This window comes from Danio rerio, chromosome 7 (genome assembly GCF_049306965.1).
Source record: "Danio rerio strain Tuebingen ecotype United States chromosome 7, GRCz12tu, whole genome shotgun sequence".
NCBI classification, from domain to species: Eukaryota; Metazoa; Chordata; class Actinopteri; order Cypriniformes; family Danionidae; genus Danio; species Danio rerio.
Genome location: NC_133182.1, coordinates 9,425,001 through 9,447,483, shown reverse-complemented (window position 1 = coordinate 9,447,483; position 22,483 = coordinate 9,425,001). Strand labels below are relative to the sequence as shown.

At 37.7% G+C, this 22,483-nt stretch overlaps 1 protein-coding gene and 1 long non-coding RNA gene across 4 annotated transcripts in view; one reads left to right on the top strand and one right to left on the bottom strand.

The window, feature by feature from the left end:
• The window catches only part of lrrk1 (leucine-rich repeat kinase 1), a 198,582-nt gene that overhangs the window by 147,264 nt on the left and 28,835 nt on the right, over window positions 1–22,483 (top strand). For all 3 annotated transcript variants that reach the window (XM_073908054.1, XM_073908053.1, XM_073908055.1), the window contains 4 exons: window positions 8,957–9,154; window positions 11,506–11,783; window positions 17,690–17,884; window positions 19,737–19,888. In XM_073908054.1, coding sequence (XP_073764155.1) covers window positions 8,957–9,154; window positions 11,506–11,783; window positions 17,690–17,884; window positions 19,737–19,888 — 823 coding nt within the window. The remainder of the gene's footprint in view (window positions 1–8,956; window positions 9,155–11,505; window positions 11,784–17,689; window positions 17,885–19,736; window positions 19,889–22,483) is intronic.
• LOC141375303 (uncharacterized) lies at window positions 17,231–19,896 on the bottom strand. Its single transcript, XR_012383135.1, has 2 exons — window positions 17,586–19,896; window positions 17,231–17,478 (listed from the first exon to the last, which is right to left on the bottom strand). It is a non-coding gene; the product is annotated as an uncharacterized lncRNA (long non-coding RNA).

The following is a 22,483-nucleotide window of genomic DNA, read 5'->3' as shown; positions in this document are numbered from 1 at the left end:
ATGCCCTTTTTAGTTTTGGATAGAAAGTTCCCTTCCAAAATGATCAAAAGTGCCCCCGCGACGCGACATACCCTCCGTCCCCGCTTTACAGTACGCGCGCGACAACACAGCTGATAAGAACTCGCGCGACAACACCGCTATTCAGTACGCGCGCGACAACACAGCTGATAAGAACTCGCGCGACAACACCACTATTCAGTACGCGCGCGGCGACAACAACACCCGCTTTAGGGTTTTCCAGCTCTTTTTCATCCCCGCTTCTAGCAGCACACTCCATTTCCGCATTACTGGATCTGTAGCGACAACAGACCGCAAGGGATTATGGCCAAGCCTGGGCTGATGGGAATTGTAGTTTCCGGTACCTCCCGTTCGCTTCATTCGCCTGAACAAATTTTCTCAGAAGACCTATAGTTTTACCGAGTCATGCGACTACGGTAATATCGAAAAAAATTAATATTACGGTATGACGGTATTTACAATACCGTTACATCCCTATTAACAACTGCTCGTTACGCTGCTTGATGTTGCAATTTAATATTTTTTTATTATATTATGCTACTTGGTCTGTGTAGTCATGCAAACATTTGTTTGTTGAGCAAGTAGTTTGGCCATTTTCTGCCGTTTATTATTCCTAGTCATTTCTCCCATAGGCGACTGAATCGGAAGTTCTAAGACAATCGCGAAAACAGGCGCACTTCCGCATTTTAGAATAAGGTCAATAGTTAACTGGTGGGACTTTTAGCCTGGACAGACTACTGTGCATAGTTTTAGATGCATGACAATAGAAAGACACAGTTAAATGGATGAATATAAAATATATTTTCCCAACAACAAAATTGTGGCTGGTGAAAATGCAGAGTGGCTAGTAATGTTGAAAATCTACTAGCCACAGTGGCTGGTGATCAAAAAAAGTTTACGGCAAGGCCTGAAATTATTAATATTAGCCCTTTAATTAATAAATTATTTTTAATTTTAAAAATGGAGAATTTTTTTTCAATATGTCATTTTCAAAAAGTGATTTCTTCAATTAACAAATTAATAATAATAGAATATAAATATATATTTGATTGTAATTAATTAATTTTCATCTGTTTTATATATTTTGCTTATTTTTATATGTAGGTATAGATTTTGTATGCTGGTCTTTTTGTAAAGCACTTAAATGTGCTCTATAAATAAAGTAAACAAACAAACAATGAAGTCATGCTGCAGTGGAAACAGAATGAATATTGTGTCTGACTCCATCATGAGCTTGGAGGACTGCATCCATACATCTCTGCAATGACTCAAATCACTGATTAATAAAGTCATCTGGAATGGCAAAATCATCAAGATACTTTGGATTCATCTTTAATGCCTCCTCCTTCATCTTAGCCCAGGCATGCTCAATAGTAATTATGTCTGGTGACTAGGCTGGCCAATCCGGGAGCACCTTGACCTTCTTTGCTTTCAGGAGGTTTGATGTGGAGGCTGAAGTATGAGCAGGAGCGCTATCCTGCTGCAGAATTTGCCCTCTCCTGTGGTTTGTAATGTAATGGGCAGCACAAATGTCTTGATACCTCTGGCTGTTGATGTTGCCATCCACTCTACAGATCTCTCGCACGCCGCCATACTGAATGTAACCCCAAACCATGATTTTTCCTTCACCAAACTTGACTGACTTCTGTGTGAATCTTGTCTTCTGCAGTATTTGTGATGATTGAGATGCAGCTCAACAGATGATTCATCAGAAAGATCGACCTGACCTTGTTGTTCTTACATCTGGGGTCGGCGACAAGACTTTGGTCAGGTGTAAATAAAAAAATTTAAAAAGTATAAATATAAATAATTAATAAAAGAAAGATTTAAAAAAATATTTTACCTATACATTTCCCAAATACATTGAATGCAATGAAATATATATTAATATGAAACGAAATATAATCGTAATTTATACACAATGCACAATTATGTAAATACATTTACATATATTATTTTATATCGATTTAATATATAATATTTAAATGTAACCATATATTTAATGTGTATTATAAACAGTTGTGGAAGGAGTACTGAAAAATTATACTTAAGTAAAAGTACCATTAGTTTTTTAAAAATGTAGTGCGAGTAAAAGTATCTGCTGCAAATATTACTGAAAGTAAGAGTAAAAAGTAGCCCTTTCAAAAGTACTCAAGCGTAGTGAGTAGTGAGTATTACGCTGTAAAAAGCTGATGTGTTTACATGTGGTTTGTATATGTGTGTAAACGTAACATTCTGTAGTGCATTTAGTTATTGCCCAGCAGGCACGCAATGTCATCAGACGTTATTTTAGGTTAGATTTAAGTCGTGATGTCAGGTGACCAAAATTCAATGTCTAGCTAGCGTCTTAGGACAACGTTATTTTGTTATCCAATAATGACATCAAATAACATTGATATTTGGTTGATTTTAGGTTGTGTTAGAAAGTGACCAAAATTTAACATCAAGCCAACATCTTAAACCAACGTCATATTGACGTCAAATACTGACATCTATTTGTCAGGTATTACAACCAAAATCAGACATTAATATTTGGTTAATTTCAGGTTGGACACTGGACATTGACGTCGGCCTGACCATGAGATCTGACATCAACTCGATTTTCATTTCCAAACAAATTACAACGTCCACACCATGTTGAGGTACAACATCAATCGTATATCATGTTGATGTCTTGTGCCTGCTGGGTGTTTAAGGCCATTTCGGTCATCATACAGTAAACATCCGTCATCTTTTCATCAACATGCATGTAAACTCTCTCTGGGTCAGTGCGTGTAAAGGTTTTGGACATCTTCTTGGACACTTTTAATGCTTCCAAACAGTTTGCTGCAATTATAATCGCCCATGTCTTGAGGTAGTTCATTATGATGTGATTTACCTTCTATGTGTGATTTGATTGAACAAGAATCACAGAACTGATTTTTCTAATCTTCATAGACGAGAAAAAATACAGCAGTGGCTGCAGGATGAAGGAAAGTCGCGGAGTAAAAGTACTGATACTGCACTAAAACTACTCTAGAAAGTAAAAGTTTACAGTTTTAAAACTACTTACTAAATTACAATTCCTCAGACAAACTACTCAATTACAGTAATTTGAGTATTTGTAATGTGTTACTTTACACCACTGGGTGTAAATTATGATTACTTGTATATTATTATGCTGTATTTTTAAGTATATGAGGAAGAAAATTGATGAATTAATTTTTTAAAATATATATTTGCATTATGTAGCTCAAAGTCACCATCCAGAACAGGGGTGGACTGGCCATCTGGCAATTCTGGCAAATGCCAGAAGGGCCGGACCATTTTTTAAATTTGGCCCCGTCAGCTATTTTTTAAATGTATTTTTTCATATGTATTGTTTTTTACATGTAAGCAGCTTTTTTCTCTTGCAAGATGTGAATATTATGATGATGATGATGATGATAATAGTAAGAATATTAATCAATGTTAAGCATTGGCCCAATCGGCAACGACCGGCTGGTTTCGAGATGGGCCGACCCAATCAGAGGTTACGCGGACATAATCAAGATCTGCCAAAAATGTCCAACACACAGTAAGTGCAACAAATTGTGGACGATAAAAAGGGAAAGGCAGTCAAGTCAGACAATGCCAAATACATCAAATTAACTGAACTAGTCTCGAAAGGGGGCAGTGCAGTGGCGCAGTAGGTAGCGCTGTCGCCTCACAGCAATAAGGTCTCTGGTTCCCTCAGCTGGGTCAGTTGGTGTTTCTGTGTGGAGTTTGCATGTTCTCATGGGTTACCTTCTGGTTTTCTTCACAAGTCCAAACACCTGCTATAGGTGAATTGGGTAGTCCAATTGGGAATTGGTTATCCCAGTAATGGGTTGCAGCTCTGAGGGCATCCGCTGTGTAAAACATATGCTGGATAAGTTGTTGGTTCTAAGATTAATAAAGGGACTGTTGTAAAAAAAAAAATAAATGAGTGAAAAAGAAGAGAGAGAACCCAGTCCAGGAGACTCAGAACAAGCAGAATTCCTTTATTGAGACGTGTTGGTTAATCTACAGTCATACAGCGTCTTCAAGGTGTCCAATGTGTCTGCAAGAGACTACTAGAGGTCCGCAGTCTGCAAGTTCTTTCACAAGTCTCACACAAGTCTCACACAAGTCTGAATTAAGACAAAGATTTCATGGCTATATTGTGTTCTTAGGAGGAGGGGATATAGCTAAACAAAGTATGCAAATTAAGAGTTGTGGTCGGCAGGGTAAACTGCTTTTTCAGGCCTAATCTCATCTTGTTCTGGAGACAGAAACCGCCTGACCATTTGATCGAAAAGAGAAAACAATAGACACCCCATGCTGTGAAACTGACAATTTGCATTACATTGGCTTAGCCTGTAATCAGAAAGACAAAAGGTTAATGTCCTTCCTAACTGGGATGTTAATGAAATTATATAATTAAAAACCAGAGAATATAACTTTTTAGTTATATGTAGATTATTGTTAATTTGAAATTAGATGATATAAATTTATATTTCCACAGGACTAAAGCAGAAAAAAAAATTATTGACATTATTGTATATATAAATGGGTTGTTTTTGTTCCAGTCACATACATCAAATGTGCAAATATTTCTTAAATATGGTACTGCTTATATAATTTTACCATCTGTACACCAATATAAGTAGTGAATGTGCGTGTCCGTGGGTGGGGCTGTGTCGGTGTGGTAATGTGGGCTGGTGTGGCTACAATGCCAGGGCTGATTTTTAGTCCCAGTCCGCCCCAGAAGCTCTTTCAGACTGCTGGTGTGTTATTATTTCAAGCTAACGCTGTGTTTGTAAAGCAAGTGTTTTGGACTGAAGTGTGTCGCAGCGGGAGAGAAGCTCATTAAGAGTTTACTGACCTCAGATCAGCTCAGTTTAAGCACATGTGAGTAAGCAGAGCCAGTAAAAGCACTGCGCTGTAAATCAGATTCAGGTCAGGGAACAGTTATGCGTTTCCTCTTTGAGCTCTCAGGCTGGATTTGACTTTTATTGCAGCTCTTAATGAGGAAGGTCAGCGAGGGTTGTGTAAAAACTTGATCCTGGACCTGCTGCTCTTTTAACCTCACAGTACGACGCTACTGTCAATCTAGCAGAAAATAACCTTTGGCCTGCTTTTAGAAATACAGTAGAGCTGAGAGTATATATGCTTATTTGTTAGTATTTCATTCTGTTATGGTCAGTGGCTCAGTGGTTAGCACTGTCGCCTCACAGCAAGAAGGTTGCTAGGTAGGGTCCCGGCTTGGTCAGTTGGCGTTTCTGTGTTCATGTTCTTCCCATGTTGGCGTGAGTTTCCTCCTGGTGCTCCAGTTTCCCCCACAATCCAAAGACATGCGCTATAGGTGAATTGGATGATCTAAATCGGCTCTAGTGTATGAGTGGGAATGAGTGTAAGAGTGTATTTGTGTGTTACGTGGGTCTGTGTTATTTAATCTATTTATTTATTGCCGGTTTGTGCTTGCGATCGAGTTCTAGGAGGAGTGTTTCACCCGGCTTATCCAGGATTGGATGATGCCCGTGACGTCACTGGGGATTTCCACTATATAAGGCTGACAGCAATGGCGTCTCTCTCTCTCTCTCGCTCTATCTTGCAGTCTCTCACTCTCCCTCAGCTCGGTGGTGGCTTGTGCTTAGGCGGTCTGGCTGGCGGTGCTCCGCAAGCCCGGCGATCATTCATCCAGATGCCACTCTATTTATTGTTTTGTTCATGTTAATCTTTTTTTTAATTCTAAATTCGTAATGTGTTAACTAGTTTGTTTATTTTGATACTTTGTTTTGTTGCAGGTAGGGGTTTATTTTTCATAGTCACGTTTTATTTAATTCAATTCAATTCAATTCAATTCAGCTTTATTTGTATAGCGCTTTTACAATGTAGATTGTGTCAAAGCAGCTTCACATAAATGGTCATAGTAATTGGAACAGTGTGGTTCAGGTTTTAGTGTTTAAGTTCAGTTCAGTTCAGTTTAGCTCAGTTCAGTGTGATTTAATCATTACTGAGAGTTCAAACACTGAAGAGCAAATTCATCGATGCGTAGCTCTACCAATCCTGAACCATGCGAGGCAGTGGCGACAGCGGAGAGGGAAAAAAAACTTCACCTGATGGGAGTGAAGAAAAAAAACCTTGAGAGAACCAGACTCAGTTGGGCACGACCATTTTAATTTCTCCGCTGGCCAAAAGTCTTGTGCAGAACTTCATTCGCCGTGGTTTATGCTGGAAGATGGCCTCAATGAAGACTCGTCTGTCCCTGGAGCGTCGCTGGAATCAGACTCATGATCTCCACTCCCCATGACCATCAGCGCAGCAGCAGCTCAGGATATGGCCTGGTCCCGGATATGGAATCCTTGGGATCATCACGTCGCTGGTCTTGGATCCAATCAGTGACTCCGCCTAATCTGAGGACCTCGGGATGAGTATCCCCAGGTGAAAATAGAGAATAAAGAGAATAATTAGCGTAGCTGCTGTTCATAGTGTATATAAGCAAGATGTAGAAGCCAGTGTGGAACCTGCTAGGTGATGCACTGAGTGTATGCTTTACTAAACAGATAGGTCTTTAATCTAGTTTTGAACTGGGAGAGTGTGTCTGAGCCTCGGACATTACCAGGAAGGCTATTCCAGAGTGTAGGAGCCATGAAAGAGAAGGCTCGACCTCCTTTACTTGATTTTGCTATTCTAGGTACTACCAGAAGCCCTGAATTTTGAGATCTTAAGGAGCGAGTTGGTTCGTAGCGAGACAGAAGGTTGGTTAGATAAACAGGAGCTAGATTATTTAGAGCTTTATAGGTGAGAAGTAATATTTTAAATTCAATACGAAATTTAACAGGCAGCCAGTGTAAGGAGGATAAAATTGGGGTTATATGATCATATTTTCTAGACCTGGTCAGAACTCTGGCTGCTGCATTTTGCACTAATTGAAGTTTGTTAATAGAGGATGCTGTGCAGCCAGCAAATAGAGCATTACAGTAATCCAGTCTCGAAGTCATAAAAGCATGGACTAGCTTTTCTGCATCTGAGATGGATAGCATATTTCGTAATTTAGCGATATTTCTCAGATGATTTATTTAGTTTAGTGAAGGTAAGCAGTGGCCCGGAAGACTCACCTATTTTTTATTCCTTTTCAAAGGAGTTTAGGTAATATCTGTCCATTTAAAACAGTTTAGTCAGAGACCTGTTTACCTTAGCTGCCCTCCCTGTCTACTTGATTTTTGTTAATGTTTTGTCTTTTGAAAACTTATGATTTATGGAAAATTAAACATATTGACGGAACGTCAGTTTAACCATTCAAACGTCTGTGTCTTCCATATGTTCGGCTCAAACCTTGATTGTTGTTATTCGAGCCAGTTTTGAGTTTGGGCCGTAACATATTGTTTTCCATTACTGGGTTGCAGCTGGAAGGGGATCCCCTGTTTAAAACATGTGCTGGAGTAGTTGGCGGTTCATTCTGCTGTGGCGACCCCTGATAAATAAAGGACTGAGCCTAAAGAATATGAATGAGTGATTGTTTTTATCCACTTAAATTTGTAAAAACAAGCTAACTTAATCTTTTTGTGTTGGGACAACATGAAGGACTTGTGTGGGACTCAGCATTACAGTGAGGTTCGCACATTGAGATATCGATGATGAAACGATTTATGGGTAATTATTTAAGTACGGGCACTTTTATGTCCTTTGATCATATATCCAAAAATATATATATATTATTTTTATTAAATTTCTCTTTTTTTGTCAAACTTAAAATAAAACCTACTTTTAAACAAAAATACTAGCTTTCTATTATATTTTTTCACATTATTCAACCTCCTTTTGTGTCAGAAATCACTGTTTTCACCTTGTCGCACACCCAGAGTTTTAAACTTCAACATTGATAATAACATTTTAAATATTGTTTATCTGGTAACTATTCATGTATCTTAATTAAGCACTTGTGAAATAATATATAGTTATAATAATATAGTTAATAATGTGAGACTATTATCAATATTAGTTTTTTATACAAAATATAGCTGTCGCACAGCATCAGCGTCATTTCCACCACAACACTGTAATGTCGCTTTAAAAAGTTTGTGTGAAAGATTATTTAGGCGGTTTCTGTGAAAATGAGTAGTGACATCTGAGAACATGTTCAAGATGGAGAGAATTTAAACTTTTATCACCAACACTTGAAGAAAAATCAAGGTAAATATTGCTTGATAAGGAAATACATTTACTCTACGTCATTTCCGAACATGTTGTACCTTCAAAGATGTTTTTAAAAACCAAACAAAATTAAGGTAAATAGGAGTGTTTCGTATACATGAAAGGCTAGTATCAATTCAAAGCTAATCGCTGAAGCTATTTTTCTTTTTTTCACAATAAACTGTTAAAATGTAATTTCCACCACCACACACATTTTAAACAAATATTTAAAAAGTTCTCATCACACATTAAAAGTGTATTCACAGTGTATAAGTTCATGCTCTGTTTAACATACACATTCAGTTGATTTATTTTTCTAATAAGCTCTTAACCAAATTAGTGTTAAATTTTAGAGTGTGACAGGTGTACAATTCAGCATACAACTAATTTAATTAATTAACAAATGTATAATTATTATATATAATGTGGAAAGATTGGTTACACTAGATACAAAGGTGCTCCTAGACAATTTTTGACTGCTATAATTTTTTTAAGCTTGAAGATGTGGTGGAATTGACATTTGTTCAGTTCACAATGAAATAAAAAGTTTATCTTCTTATCCAAGTTTGTCCTCTTACAGATCTTAAAACTAGACAAGTTGTTTAAACTTATGAGGCTGTGTTAGGTTCATTTTGAACAAGTTGTTTTGCTCAGCTTCACAAGGCTAAAAGTGCCCGTAGTTGAAGAAATACCCATATATAGTGCAGCGCTGGTCATTACTGTATATTACGTTCTGAAAGCGTCTCTTCCTGTCCCTCCGCAGACACCATGATCAAGCATCTGCAGTCCATGGACGCCTCCAGGAGCTTCTCAGAGTTTCGTCAGGAGTCCAGCATGCTCCACTCTCTGCAGCACCCCTGCATAGTGGCTCTGGTGGGCATCAGCATCCACCCACTCTGCTTCGCCCTGCAGCTGGCACCGCTAGGCAGCCTCAACACTGTACTGGAGGAGAGAGCCAAAGGTGAAGCAGATAGACTTGCAGGATATACAAATACATAAAAAAATTGTTTCAATTTGTCTAAATCCGGGGAGCCCAAACTTTTTTCTATGTAGGGCCAAAAACCAAACTTGATCGAGGGTGGTGGGCCAAAGCTAAATATACCAAACTGTATATCATTGAAGTTGCCATGGTAACTTCCTAATTTAATAATAATAAAAATAAATAGAAAACCATTCTTTAATTGTATTAATATATATATATATATATATATATATATATATATATATATATATATATATATATATATATATATATATATATATATATATATATATATATATATATTAGGGATGCACCGATATGGATGTTTTGGTCGATATCGATAACTGATAACTCTTCAGACTTGGAGGCCAATATGTATAGGCTGATAATTATAAATACTTAAAAATGTTATATTTTTATACAGAAAACTTTATAAAATTGCTCTTATGAACTGAATAGTCTATACTCAAAGCAAAAAAGCTATAAACTTAAAATTGCAAGGTGATTATAAAGATCTATATCCACGATGACACATAAATCAGCATGCAAAAAATTTATTTCATTTCTTTTCTGTTGCATAAAAATATTAGGTTAAATAACAAAATATGATTGAATTAACAAGCAAGTTAAATACATATTCAATAAAATGAAAATAAAAGAGCTAAGGACTGAAATCAGCTCAAATGTTCTTGAATAAAACGTGTACAGTGATGTACACATGTACAAATTCAGTGGATTCAGTGACCGGCACACCTCTCCCCATGTGTTTCTGTGAATGTTGTCTGTGTCTGTCTGTCTGTCTGTCTGTCTGTCTGTGTGTGTGAGTGTGTGAGTGTGTGTGTGAGTGTGTGCGTGCAGCCCTCACGCGCACTTGTTATAATCAATATAAATATATCCGATCAAACTGAATACAATCTTACATCAACAACACATGGCAAGTAACGCGTTTATAATAACAAAAAATTATATTAGATTACAAACAACCCAACGTGTTGTTTAGCACGTGTGCATCGCATCTGGAATGTTTACACATGTAATATTTTTCCTGAGGCGATTTAAAGCAAATACACAATGACAGTCAATCAAACATGTCTACAATGATAGGGAACATGTTTACTCACTGAGTTATTAACGCACAGCAATACCACATAAGGAAAGGACAGACTTTGAAGAAATAAACATTGTGAGGAGAGATTCATTATAGTGCACTGGACAAGTCTGAACAAGTTCCGCCTAATTTAGACATCGGATCGATAATGATAATCTTAAAAATAGCATTTATCGGCCGTTAACTATATGACCACAGATTTATCGTGCATCCTTAATGTATATATATATATATATATATATATATATATATATATATATATATATATATATATATATATATATATATAAAAATATATATACATATATATATATATGTGTGTGTGTGTGTGTGTGTGTGTGTGTGTGTGTGTGTATATATATATATATATATATTTTTTTTTTTTATTACATTTTATAATGTACTTCTTACAATAAAACCATAAACATTCTCATTTATAACACAATGTTTATATATATCATATATATCTGTCAACATTTAAAAAGGGTTTCATGACCCTTTCAAATTCTAATATTTCATTTGAGTTTTCTTTTTTTTTAGCAAATAAACAAACAAACAAACAAAAGTTTATGTTAAATTAGAAATGACAATCTGTTTGAGGGATTCGTCCCAACCTTCCCCATCATTTGGCCATCCCTTCTCTGATTGGTTGGTGGGCCAAATCAAAGTTACCATGTGCCAACTTTGACACGTGGGCCCTAGTTTGGGTATCTCTGATCTATATTAAGTTCTTTGTAGTGCACATTACTAGTAAAATATTTGGGTTATTAATAGAGTCTTTAATTTAGACCCATCTAATGTATATTTATATATGATTACATATGTTCGTTTCTTTATTACAGTGATACACTGTTTTAAAAACATTTTGCGGTGCAGCTGATCGCAGAGAGCTGAACAGATCTTTTAATCCCAGTCTCTTTGCAAATCCTGTTCTGTGAACAATTATACGAGTTACTACAGAGACATACGAATAAGCGCCTGACAATCAATTCAGAGGATGGGGAAAACAGCACTCCTACGTCATGTTGTGTTGGGTCTCAAAAAAGAGACGACTTGTGTTTATATCACTCCAGTATGACTGTGGACACAATATGCCTACACCCAGTTCTGTTTATAGAGCTTCCAAAAGTTGAATTTGCATCATTGGTGCCCTTTAAAACAAAATAAAAAACTGATGATGTGCAAAGCTCATCTCTGTCCTCATTGTTTGTGTGTGTGTCAGGTTCTCAGTTTGTGCCGCTGGGCCACATGCTCACCTTTAAAGTGGCATATCAGATCGCAACAGGCCTGGCGTATCTGCACCGCAAGAGCATCATCTTCTGTGACCTGAAATCTGACAACATACTGGTGTGGTCTCTGGACCTGCAGGACTCCGTCAATATCAAACTGTCCGACTACGGCATCTCACGCCAGTCCTTTCACGAGGGTGCGCTGGGGGTCGAGGGCACGCCAGGGTACCAGGCTCCAGAGATCCGACCCGGCATCGTCTATGATGAAAAGGTACAACACACTCTTTTTCTTTCCGTTTGCACCAGACTCTTTCTTATCCATGTTTCTTAAAACATTATCCAATTTTTTACGCAGGTGAGTGGGCTTGACAAACCACCTGTAGGTGACACATACTTTTCTTCTCCATATACACCTGACAAATTGTTATATCTATATATATATATATATATATATATATATATGTGTGTGTGTGTGTGTGTGTGTGTGTGTGTGTGTATATTTATATATATATATATATAAATATATATATATATATATATATATATATATATATATATATATATATATATATATACATATATATATATATATATATATATATATATATATATATATATATATATATATATATATATATATATATATACTTTATTTTTTATAAATCTACAAAAATGTCAACAATTCTGTGCTTTTTTTTGTCAATATGGAGTGCTGTGTCAACATTCATAAGAACATGAAATGATTTTAGCTAATGGCTGTAATATAAAAAAGAGTGAAACATTTAAGGGGATCTGAATTCCACCCATTCCGTACCCACTGTATATATATATATATATATATATATATATATTTTAACTATTTATACATTAATAATTTAGTGTAAAAAAGTTTCTATTGTGTGGCAAGTGTGTGTTTATAACCAGCGTCTAATCATAGACATTTATAAAATCTTTTTTTATAATCACACATGATAATAACAGTCTGCTGAAACACTTTGAATTTGTCATTGGGGGAAAGCCCCGCCCACTAGTTACCATCTTTCCCTCATTAGCATAAACATCCCTAAGTGGGAAGCAGTTAGAGTTTTGAATCTGCCACTATGCTGACACAAAGGCATTTGTAGCTCCGCCTTCTTTTTAAGACGACACAATCTCATTTGAATATAAAGCGACAGTCTCCAAAACGGCAAAGTTAGGATCAAAGCCTAAAAGGGTCAGTTTCAAAGAGTTAAAAAACATTATTTGAGTGGTATTGTGAGCTGGAAGACGACGCACTCTAGGGACATCAGAGACCTTTTTTACATCTTGTGAAAAGGGGCATATTAGGTCCTCTTTAGCTGCTTTTGTTTCCAAATGGATCTTTTCATCAATTTGTCCAGTGTAGTTCAGTCTTGTGTGTCTCGGGGCATTTGGAAAGCACTTCTGACAGCTTTTCTTTAGTTTGTTCATGTCTCTCCTGACCGTCGGCATCCTGGGACTTTCCTCCTAGGCAGATCTGAGGCTGATTTGTTCTCCAGCTCATGTTTGCTGAGTCTGCAAGAGTCTGATCCAGCAGAGCAGAGTGAGATCTGTTACTGCGTTTCTAATGGGATTTATGTTTCCACTGCATTAATGCAGCGTCACAATGGAGTTATGAGGTTTGGTTTATCCTGACTATTGCTCTACAGCAGAGTAGAAATAGTCTAGAAAACCAATCAATCAATTAATTAGTATTGTTGTTGTTTTATTATTATTATTATTATTATTATTATTATTATTATTATTATTAAAGTTGTCATTGTTATAATTTATATTTTAATTGTCTTGATGTTGTTAGAATTAATACTCTAATTTTATTTTTAATATTATTATTATTATTATATTATTATTATATTGTGTTATTAATATATAAGTAGTAGTATTTATTGTATTGTTGTATTTAATATAATTATATTAATTTAATTGTCATTATGTTGTTTTTATTATCATTTATATTTTAATTGTATTATAATTATTGTGTTATTAGTGTTGTTATAATTAATATTATAATTTAATTATTTTTATTATTTGTTATTATTATTATTATTATTATTATTATTATCATAGTTATCATTATTGAAGGTGAATATTTTTTTGGATAATAAATAATATTTTATATATTTAAATACAGTTAAAGTCAGAATTTTTACCCTATCTTTGCTTTTTTTCTGTAAAAAAAAAAAACATTTTTCAGTTGCTGTTTAACAGAACAAGGAAATTTTCAAAATTATTAGCCCCTTTAAGCTAATTTTTTTCGATAGTCTCCACAACAAACCATCATTGTACAATAACTTGCCTAATTACCCTAACCTGCCTAGTTAACCTAATTAACCTAGTTAAGCCTTTAAATGTCACTTTAAGCTGAGTAGAAGTGCCTTAAAAAATTCTAGTCGAATATTATTTACTGTCATCATGACAAAGATAAAATAAATCAGTTATTAAAGATGAGTTATTAAAACTATTATGTTTAGAAATGTGTTGAAAAAAAACAGGAATTGGGGAAAAAATAAACGGGTGAATAATTCAGGGGGGCTAATAATTCTGACTTCAACTGTATATGATTAATGTGATACGAGTAGCAGTGCGATACGGCTATATATCAGCACCAGTGCCGATATACAGCCCTATCGCACTGCTACAAGTGTGATATTGCGTTTATACAACAGTTCTTTGGCGTAATCTTGTATATAAAAAAGAAAAGCAAACACGGAGAGTCTCAAATATCCTTTTGTACGAGGAACAGCAGAAACCGTTAGCGTAATGTCTGAAGTGAAGACAAAACAGGTGATTTGCTGACATTAGGACTATAAAGCTGAACAGCATGAAATGCCATCAGTCTACAGAGGTCTCCCATTATTTCTTTGTTGCATCTGGAGATCACAAAAATGAACCCTGAAAAAGCCAGAGCAAAGCAAATACTACCAGGTTACTGTTGTGTTTGCGATAAGGAAAAATGCTAAACACATGCTGGCATTTCTTCTTTTTTTTTTACTGAACTAGTCTGCTGTACCGAAAACAGGAGATGCATTAGAAACAGATGGCCATCTATGGTTTTAAGACCTTAAGATTGATCTCACACTCAATAAACTAAAATTACCATGGTATAAAAACAGCACTACTACATACACATGAGAGAGATCGTTCAGATTCAAGAAGCAGACAGAACTGTTGTATGTATGTATGTATGAATACCGTATATACATTTAAAATGTAAAATATTCTGTTTATTTGATGTAAGCAGTGACCGAAAGTAATGTATTATTATCATTATTTTGATTAGTTTTTCTTCTTTGCGCCTTATTAAAGTAAAAAACGAGGCAAATGAGCTTTTTTACGTGGTCTTGGTTTTTTGAAGTCCGCTGTGGTTTATGGCAGAAAGAAAGGCACACAGGTTTCCTTTGAACAGAAATCAACAGGAGATTTTGTGTGTCTGGTTCTGCACGGACAGCTTGATCTCTGCTGTAATCTCTCAATAGAGGCCCTTTAATGAATCAGTGATTAACGCCACTGCTAATCCAATCATTATGCTAACAGCCTTTTAATGGGAGATATCGAGAGAAAACTCTCTCTGTAGATGTATTGTGTGTGTGTGTGTGTGTGTGTGTTTGGTGCATGCATGCATGAGTGTGAGCGTGCAATTGCATGTGTACCATTGTGTGTGTGTATCTGTATCGCTTTCCTCTTTCTGAGTGTATGTGTGTGCGCGCGTGTGTGCGCGCGTTTGTGTGCGCCTGTGTGCGCGTGTGTGTGCGCGTTTGTGTGTGCGCGCGTATGTGTGCATGTGTGTGTGTGTGGGCGTGTGTGTGCGCGTGTGTGCATGTGTGTGTGTGCGTTTGTGCCATTGTGTGTGTACCATTGTTTGTGTGTGTATCTGTGTCTCGTTCATCTTTCTGGGTGCGTGCGTGCGTGTGCACATGTGTGTGCACGTGCGTGTGTGCGTGCGTGCGTGCGTGCGTGCGTGCGTGCGCGTGTGTGTGTGTTTGTGCCATTGTGTGTGTACCATTGTTTGTGTGTGTGTGTGTGTGTGTGTGTGTGTGTGTGTGCGTGTGTGTGTTAGTGTGTGTGTGTATTTGTGTGAGTGCAAGTGTGTGTGTATCTGTCTCTTTCTGAGTATGTGTGTGTATGTTGCGTGTGTGTGTGTGTGCGTGCCATTGTGTGTCTACCTTTGTGAGATTGTGTGTGTGTGTGTGTGTGTGTGTATCTCTCTCTCTCTAAGTGTATGTGTGTGTCAGTGTGTATTTGTGGGAGTGCAACTAAGTGTGTGTGTCTATATCTCTCTCTGTGTTTATGTGTTTGTCCATGTGTGTGTCTCTGTGTAAGTATGTATATCTATGTAAGAGCATGTGTATGTGTCTGTCTCTTCCTGTGTATGTTTGTGTGTGTATTTGTGTGTGTGTATCTTAGCTACAAACTATGTCCTGCTCTTCTCATGCTTGCTCTGTGATGCCATGTCAGGCTCCTGAAACTGAAGTGTAATGTGGAAACGTGCCTCTTTTTTCCTTTGTGTTGTCAAGTCGAGCACTACAACTGCAGTCCAGGATTGATGTGGCTCACGTCGACGCACATGTCCATTTATAGAGCTGACCTAGAAAGACGTTTAACAGAAATGTGACGTGCGCTTTACTGTGTCACAAACCATGACTTCATGCTTCCGTTTCCTCACTCATGCTTTACTTCTGCTCTCGTATATTTTCTGTCAGTGTAAAGTCTGACAGCATTTCTTTTTTTTTTCTTTTGAAGAGTTGTGACTGGCCCTGGTTGTTGGCTGGTTGCTAAGGCTTATTTTTTTTAGGATGTACATGTTTCTGGGTGGTTGCTATGGTGTTTACTAGTAGTTGTTTGGGAATTCTGGATTGTTGCTAGGACAGTTAGTAACTGAAGTTGCCATTGTGTGACTATTGCTTCCTCTGAGTGGTACGGTATGGCTGTTTCCACTGTCAAAGGGTATCAAAAAGCAAACCGTACCATACCACTAGCATGACAAAAGGGTACCAAAAGGCAGAGCTAGATGCCATTGGTTTACTGAGAAACGTCACTAGCGCATGTACAAGCCAAGAGAATTAAAACAACCCTGCTGAAAAATCCAGCTTAAACCAGCCCAGGCTGGTTGGCTGGTTTTAGCTGGTCGACCAGGCTGGTTCTAGAGGGATTTTGGCCACTTCCAGGCTGGTTTCCAGCCATTTCCAGCCTGATCTTAGCTGGTCAGGCTGGGAGATGACCAGCTAAAACCAGCCAAAACCAGCTATATCCAGCTTAAATCAGTCAAGCTGGTTTTAGCTGGATTTGGCTGGTCATTTTCCAGCCTGACCAGCTAAGACCAGCTGGAAACCAGCCTGGAAATGGCTAAAACCTCTTTAAAACCAGACTGGTCAACCAGTTAAAACCAGCCAACCAGCCTAGGCTGGTTTAAGCTGGATTTTTTCAGCAGGGAAAGGAACTGCTATTTTTAAAAGCACAGCTGAGACATTACAATATAATAATATGGTTTATTGGTTGTGATATGGAATGGTTGGTGATATTAGCGTCCTGTTTGTGGCACATTACTATATGTGAGGGGGCAAACTTTTCAAAATGCGGGGTGACCATGGTGGCATTTTTGAAGTCGGCCATCATGGATCCAACTTTTGTTTTTTCAATAGGAAGAGGGTCATGTGACACATCAAACTTATTGAGAATTTGACAAGAAAAACAATGGTGTGCTCGGTTTATAACTTTATTCTTTCATGAGTTATTTACAAGTTTCTGACCACTTATAAAATGTGTTCAATGTGCTGCCCATTGTGTTGGATTGTCAATGCAAGCCTCTTCTCCCACTCTTCACTCACTGATAGCAACACCACAGGAGAAATGGCAGCACAGGCTTCCAGTATCCGTAGTTTCAGGTGCTGCACATCTTGCATCTTCACACCAGTGATTCTAAGTTGTTTCTTGTACAGTTCCCAGAACGGCTATACAAAATAAAAAATAAAATTTTGATCAAATTCATTTATCAGATTATTTCATAACCAGAAAAGCAAAGTGAAAAGCACAGCCTCCTTAAGGAAATTCACTTCACCTTCTCCATGGGGAATTGGTGCAGATTGACTGTATATGAACTCTCAGACTCCTGATCATCATTACACTAGATTGCTTTTAAATGAGGGTTGTGGTGTGTTTCAGGTGGATATGTTCTCGTATGGGATGGTTCTTTATGAGCTGTTGTCCGGACGCAGACCATGTATGGGTCAACACCAGCTGCAGATCGCTAAAAAACTCTCTAAAGGAGTCCGGCCCATGCTGGGAGCCCCAGAGGAGGTGCAGTTTCACTGTCTGCAGGCGCTGATGCTGGAGTGCTGGGACACCAAACCAGAGAAGGTACAACACCCTTCTGCCTGTTCTTAAAGGGATAGTAAACTCAAAAATCTGTTCTTAAAGAGATAGTACACCCAGAAATCTGTTTTTAAAGGGATAGTACAGCCATAAATATATTCTTGCAGGGATATTACACCAAGAAATCTTTTTAAAGAGATAGTACATGCATAAATGTTTTCTTAAACGGATAGTGCACCCCTACAGCTATACTTAAAGAGATAGTACTCCCATAACTATGTTTTTACAGGGATAATACACCCATAAATATGTTCTTACAGGGATAGTACACGCAGACATTTTTTAAAAGGGATAGTACACCCATAAATATTTCCACTCATAAATCTTCTTAAAGGCATAGTACACTCAGAAATCTGTTATTAAATAGATAACACACCCAGACATCTGTTCTTAAAGAGAAAGTTTTAAAGGGTTCGTGCACCCATAAATCTTATCTTAAAGGGATAGTATACCCAGTAATAGGTTCTTAAAGGGATAGTACACCCAGTAATAGGTTCTTAAAGGGATAGTACACCCAGAAATCTATTCTTAAAGGGATTGTGCACTAATAAATCTGCTCTTAAAGGTATAGTACACAAATAGATCTGTTTTTAAAGGGATAGTTCTTAAATGGATAGTGTGCTCAGAAATCTGTTGTTAAAAGGTATTAAACACAGAAATATGGCTTTAAAGGCATACTACACCCATAAATATGTTCTTAAAGCGAAAGCACATCCTTAAATCTACTTTTTAATGTATAGTCCACCCAGAAATCCTCTCTTAAGCCTGGTTTATACTTCTGCAACAAGTGATCGGTGTGACCCACGGTGCATGCAACACGCATAGTTGTGCATTTATACTTCTGCATGCTGTTTCTGTTGCTCTGCATTAACACTTCCAAAAAGTTAGTTGGCAGTGAGGTGTAAATGTTCCTCTGTGTCAAGTTTCTTCGCTGGTGTTTTGTTTTTTCTGAACGCTTCCTTAATGTACAAGTGGCTCAAACCAACTAATTTTGAGGCAGGAACCGGCGGACGTGCAACAACTGTAACCATGAGGTAAACACAAAACAAACTTTCCATCCCGAGCTCCTTCACGGGACTCCACACTTGTAAACAATCGCTTACAAGTCTGGCTCGCGCGGCTCTCGGTCCCGCCCACAATCATCAGTGCTACCAAGCTGAACAATCGCAGAGCTTGCGCTACACGTCGTTGTGACATGTAGTTACATTTTTTGAGAGGTGCGCGTCAGCGACGGCCACGGTGAGGGCTTTGCATTCATACGCGCCGTAGCATATGCGTGCGATTGATGCAGAAGTATAAATCAGCCTTTAAGCACACCCAGAAATCCACTCTTAAGTGGATAGCACACCCAGAAATTAATTTAATTATTAAGGGTATAGTGCACTTATAAATATGTTGTTAAAGGGATAGTGCACCAATAAATCTGTTCTTAAAAGTACAGTGCACTCAGAAATCTGTTTTTAAAGGGATAGTGCGCTCAGAATTTTTTACTTAAAGGGATATTACATACAGAAATCTGTTCTTAAAAGGATAGTACACCCAGAAATCTATTCTTAAAGGAATAGTACACCTATAAATCCAAATCAAGTCAAGCCAAATCAAATATATGGATTATGCACCAATAAATCTGTTTTAATATTTATATTCTCTTAGCCTTTGATGTGTTGTTATTATAAACTGTTAAATTATTATTATATCACAGTTTTACCTGTATTTTTCTCAAACAAATAAATGCAAAAACTACAGCTTGATCACATCAACCCCATGTTGGTATCTATTAAAACACATGTACACCTGACCTGAGATCAGTCCATAATTTCTGCATGTGTGTGTCCAGCGTCCTCTTGCAGCTCCTCTGATGCGGCAGATGCAGGAGCCCAGTTTTGCCTGTCTGCGGTACCTGCTGTCCTGTCAGGATCACAGCCAGCTCTTCCTGTCCTCCCTGCAGGGCCACAGCGCCATCTTCTGGGATGGAGACCAAGACCAACGGTGCGTTCCTGGACAAACAGAATTTTATTACATTTCCTTAGGCTTTTTCAGTTCAGTTCATCTTTATTTGTAAAGCACTTTTACAATGTAGATTGTGTCAAAGCAGCTTAACGTAGAAGTTCTGGTAAATTGAAACTGTGTCAGTCCAGTTTTAGAGTTGAAGCTCAGTTTAGTTCAGTTCAGTGTGGTTTAATTTTCAATGTTGAAAGTCTGACAGGGCTTGAACCAGCAACTTTCTTGCTGTGAGGTGACAGTGCGACCCACTGTGCCACTGCGCCACAATTGCTGACGATTTTACAGCAAGAAGGTCACTGGTTCAAGTCCCAGCTGGGCCAGTTGGTTCTGTTCTCTCTTTGTTGAGGAGGGTTTCATCCAGGTGCTCCGGTTTCCCCCCATAATCCATAAACAAATGCGCTATAGGAGAACTGGGTGAACTAAATTTAGCTATAGTTTGTAAGGGCATCCGCTGTGTAAAAGATATGCTGGAATAGTTGGTGGTTCATTCCGCAGTGGTGACACCTGATAAATAAGGGACTAAGCCGAAGGAAAATGAATAAATGATTTAATAAGGTATTCTCTCCCAAATTTCGGAACAATTATAATGAATATTTTTTTTAATTATTTATTTTCATGTGTATTTTATTTCCTTTAAAGAGCCCATATTATACATGAAATAGGGTCATATTTTGGTTGTAAGGGTCTCCAACAACAGTCTAATATGCATGCAAGGTCAAAAAACACTTTCATGGTCTTATAATCTGCATTTATTTTTAACTAATTATCCCAGCGACTCCCGTATGAATCGTCCAGTGATTCATTTCTTCCCAAACCCCTCCTTAGCGCGAAGCTAATCTGCGCTGATTGGACCAATGACAGTCTGTTGCGATTGGTTGACACTGACTGCTTTCAGCCACAGACAGAGTGAAATGCCCAGCAGCTAATCAACAATATAAAAGTACTCTCAGTTCATACACGCTCGATAGTGTAGGCGTGGAGTTTAGCTGCCAGTGGATGAATGTAAATACAGACGATGGACTTGAAAATACAGATGACTGACTATTTTATTGAGCAAAAACTCCCAAGAACTGGCGAGGGGATCTCCTAGCTTGTCACATTTTGCTCTTTTCACAGACTCACACACACACACACACACACACACACACACACACACATATATATTGCCCTCGTCCTCGCGCATGCGTCCACACACACACACACACATAGCCCTTGTCCTCGCGCACGCGCCCACACACACACGCACACACACTTATATTGCCCTCATTCTCGCGCATGCGTCCACACACACACTCACACACACACACATAAACCTCCTCCGGACGACAGCGCACACACACACACACACACACATTATACTCCACCACGGGAACATAAACAAAGCAGCACGCGTCGCGTTTTTAACGTGGTTTTGCACGCGATATGAGAATATAGCCAGTTAACCACATACAGTACACGCGGTTACAAGTAACAAATCACAACTAAATACATTTGCAAGCTAGAGTAAACGAGGCAACAACTTTAATCGCACGTACTTACACGTGAGAAATGGAGGAAGAAAGTGATCCATGTCCTGACATGTCCAGTCTTTACTGATCCTTCCTTTAACAAACGAAGTATTCTTTGTAGCATGTAGTTTCCAGTAGTTTCCACTTGCTTAAAGCTGGGCTTATGCTGAGGTTTCATCTTTGGGTAGAGACTCAATAATATCCATCTGCAGTGTGACTTCAATCGACCGGCATGTTTGTGTGCGTGTGTTTGTGGGTGTGTGTGTGTGTGTGTCTGGGTTTCTGCATCAGAGGGCGGGGCCTCAGGTTTGAAATCTCCCGGGTTTGCGCGTGCACGTGAATAACTTGGTTTCGTTCGTACGTCATGGCAAAACACCTAATGACTCGGTATCAAGACGACTCGTTTGAAGCACTGAGTCGACTCTTTTATAGATGAATCAACAGTTTTAAACACTGTATTCTTACAGATTTAAGCCTTAGCTGGATACTTCACTTCACTTAGAGCTGTGTTACACAATACATGGAGGGGCATTTTCAAAAACCCATAATATGGGCTCTTAAAATGTTGACTAACATTACTATACAAAAGTTGACAGTACAATACATTTGGAACTTTTGACATAGAAATATTTCTTATAAAACACAGCAGAGAAACAATTACCCTATCCTTAACCAATAACCAACCTAAAGTTTTATGCATTTTCATGATATTAACTCTTCTATTGCAGTGTAAAATGAGTCGTGCCGCTCTATTCTGGACTAACTGTGATTTATCTAAGTCTTTACTTGATGCACTCGACCATACCATTGGACAGTAATCTACATAAGAAAGAACAATTGCCTGAACAATTTGAGAAATACAGTACTGTGGTAAAAATTCTACACATTTCTTAATAATTGATAAACCTCTCCCCATAACTATTACCATTTTATTGATCTGTTTTGACCACTTTAACCTACTATCAAGAAGAACTCCAAGAAGCTTAATTTCCTCTACCTGTTCAATAGGCACACTCATTACAGACAAATTGATTGATTTAATAAATTGGAATTTTTATATGCCGTTAAAATT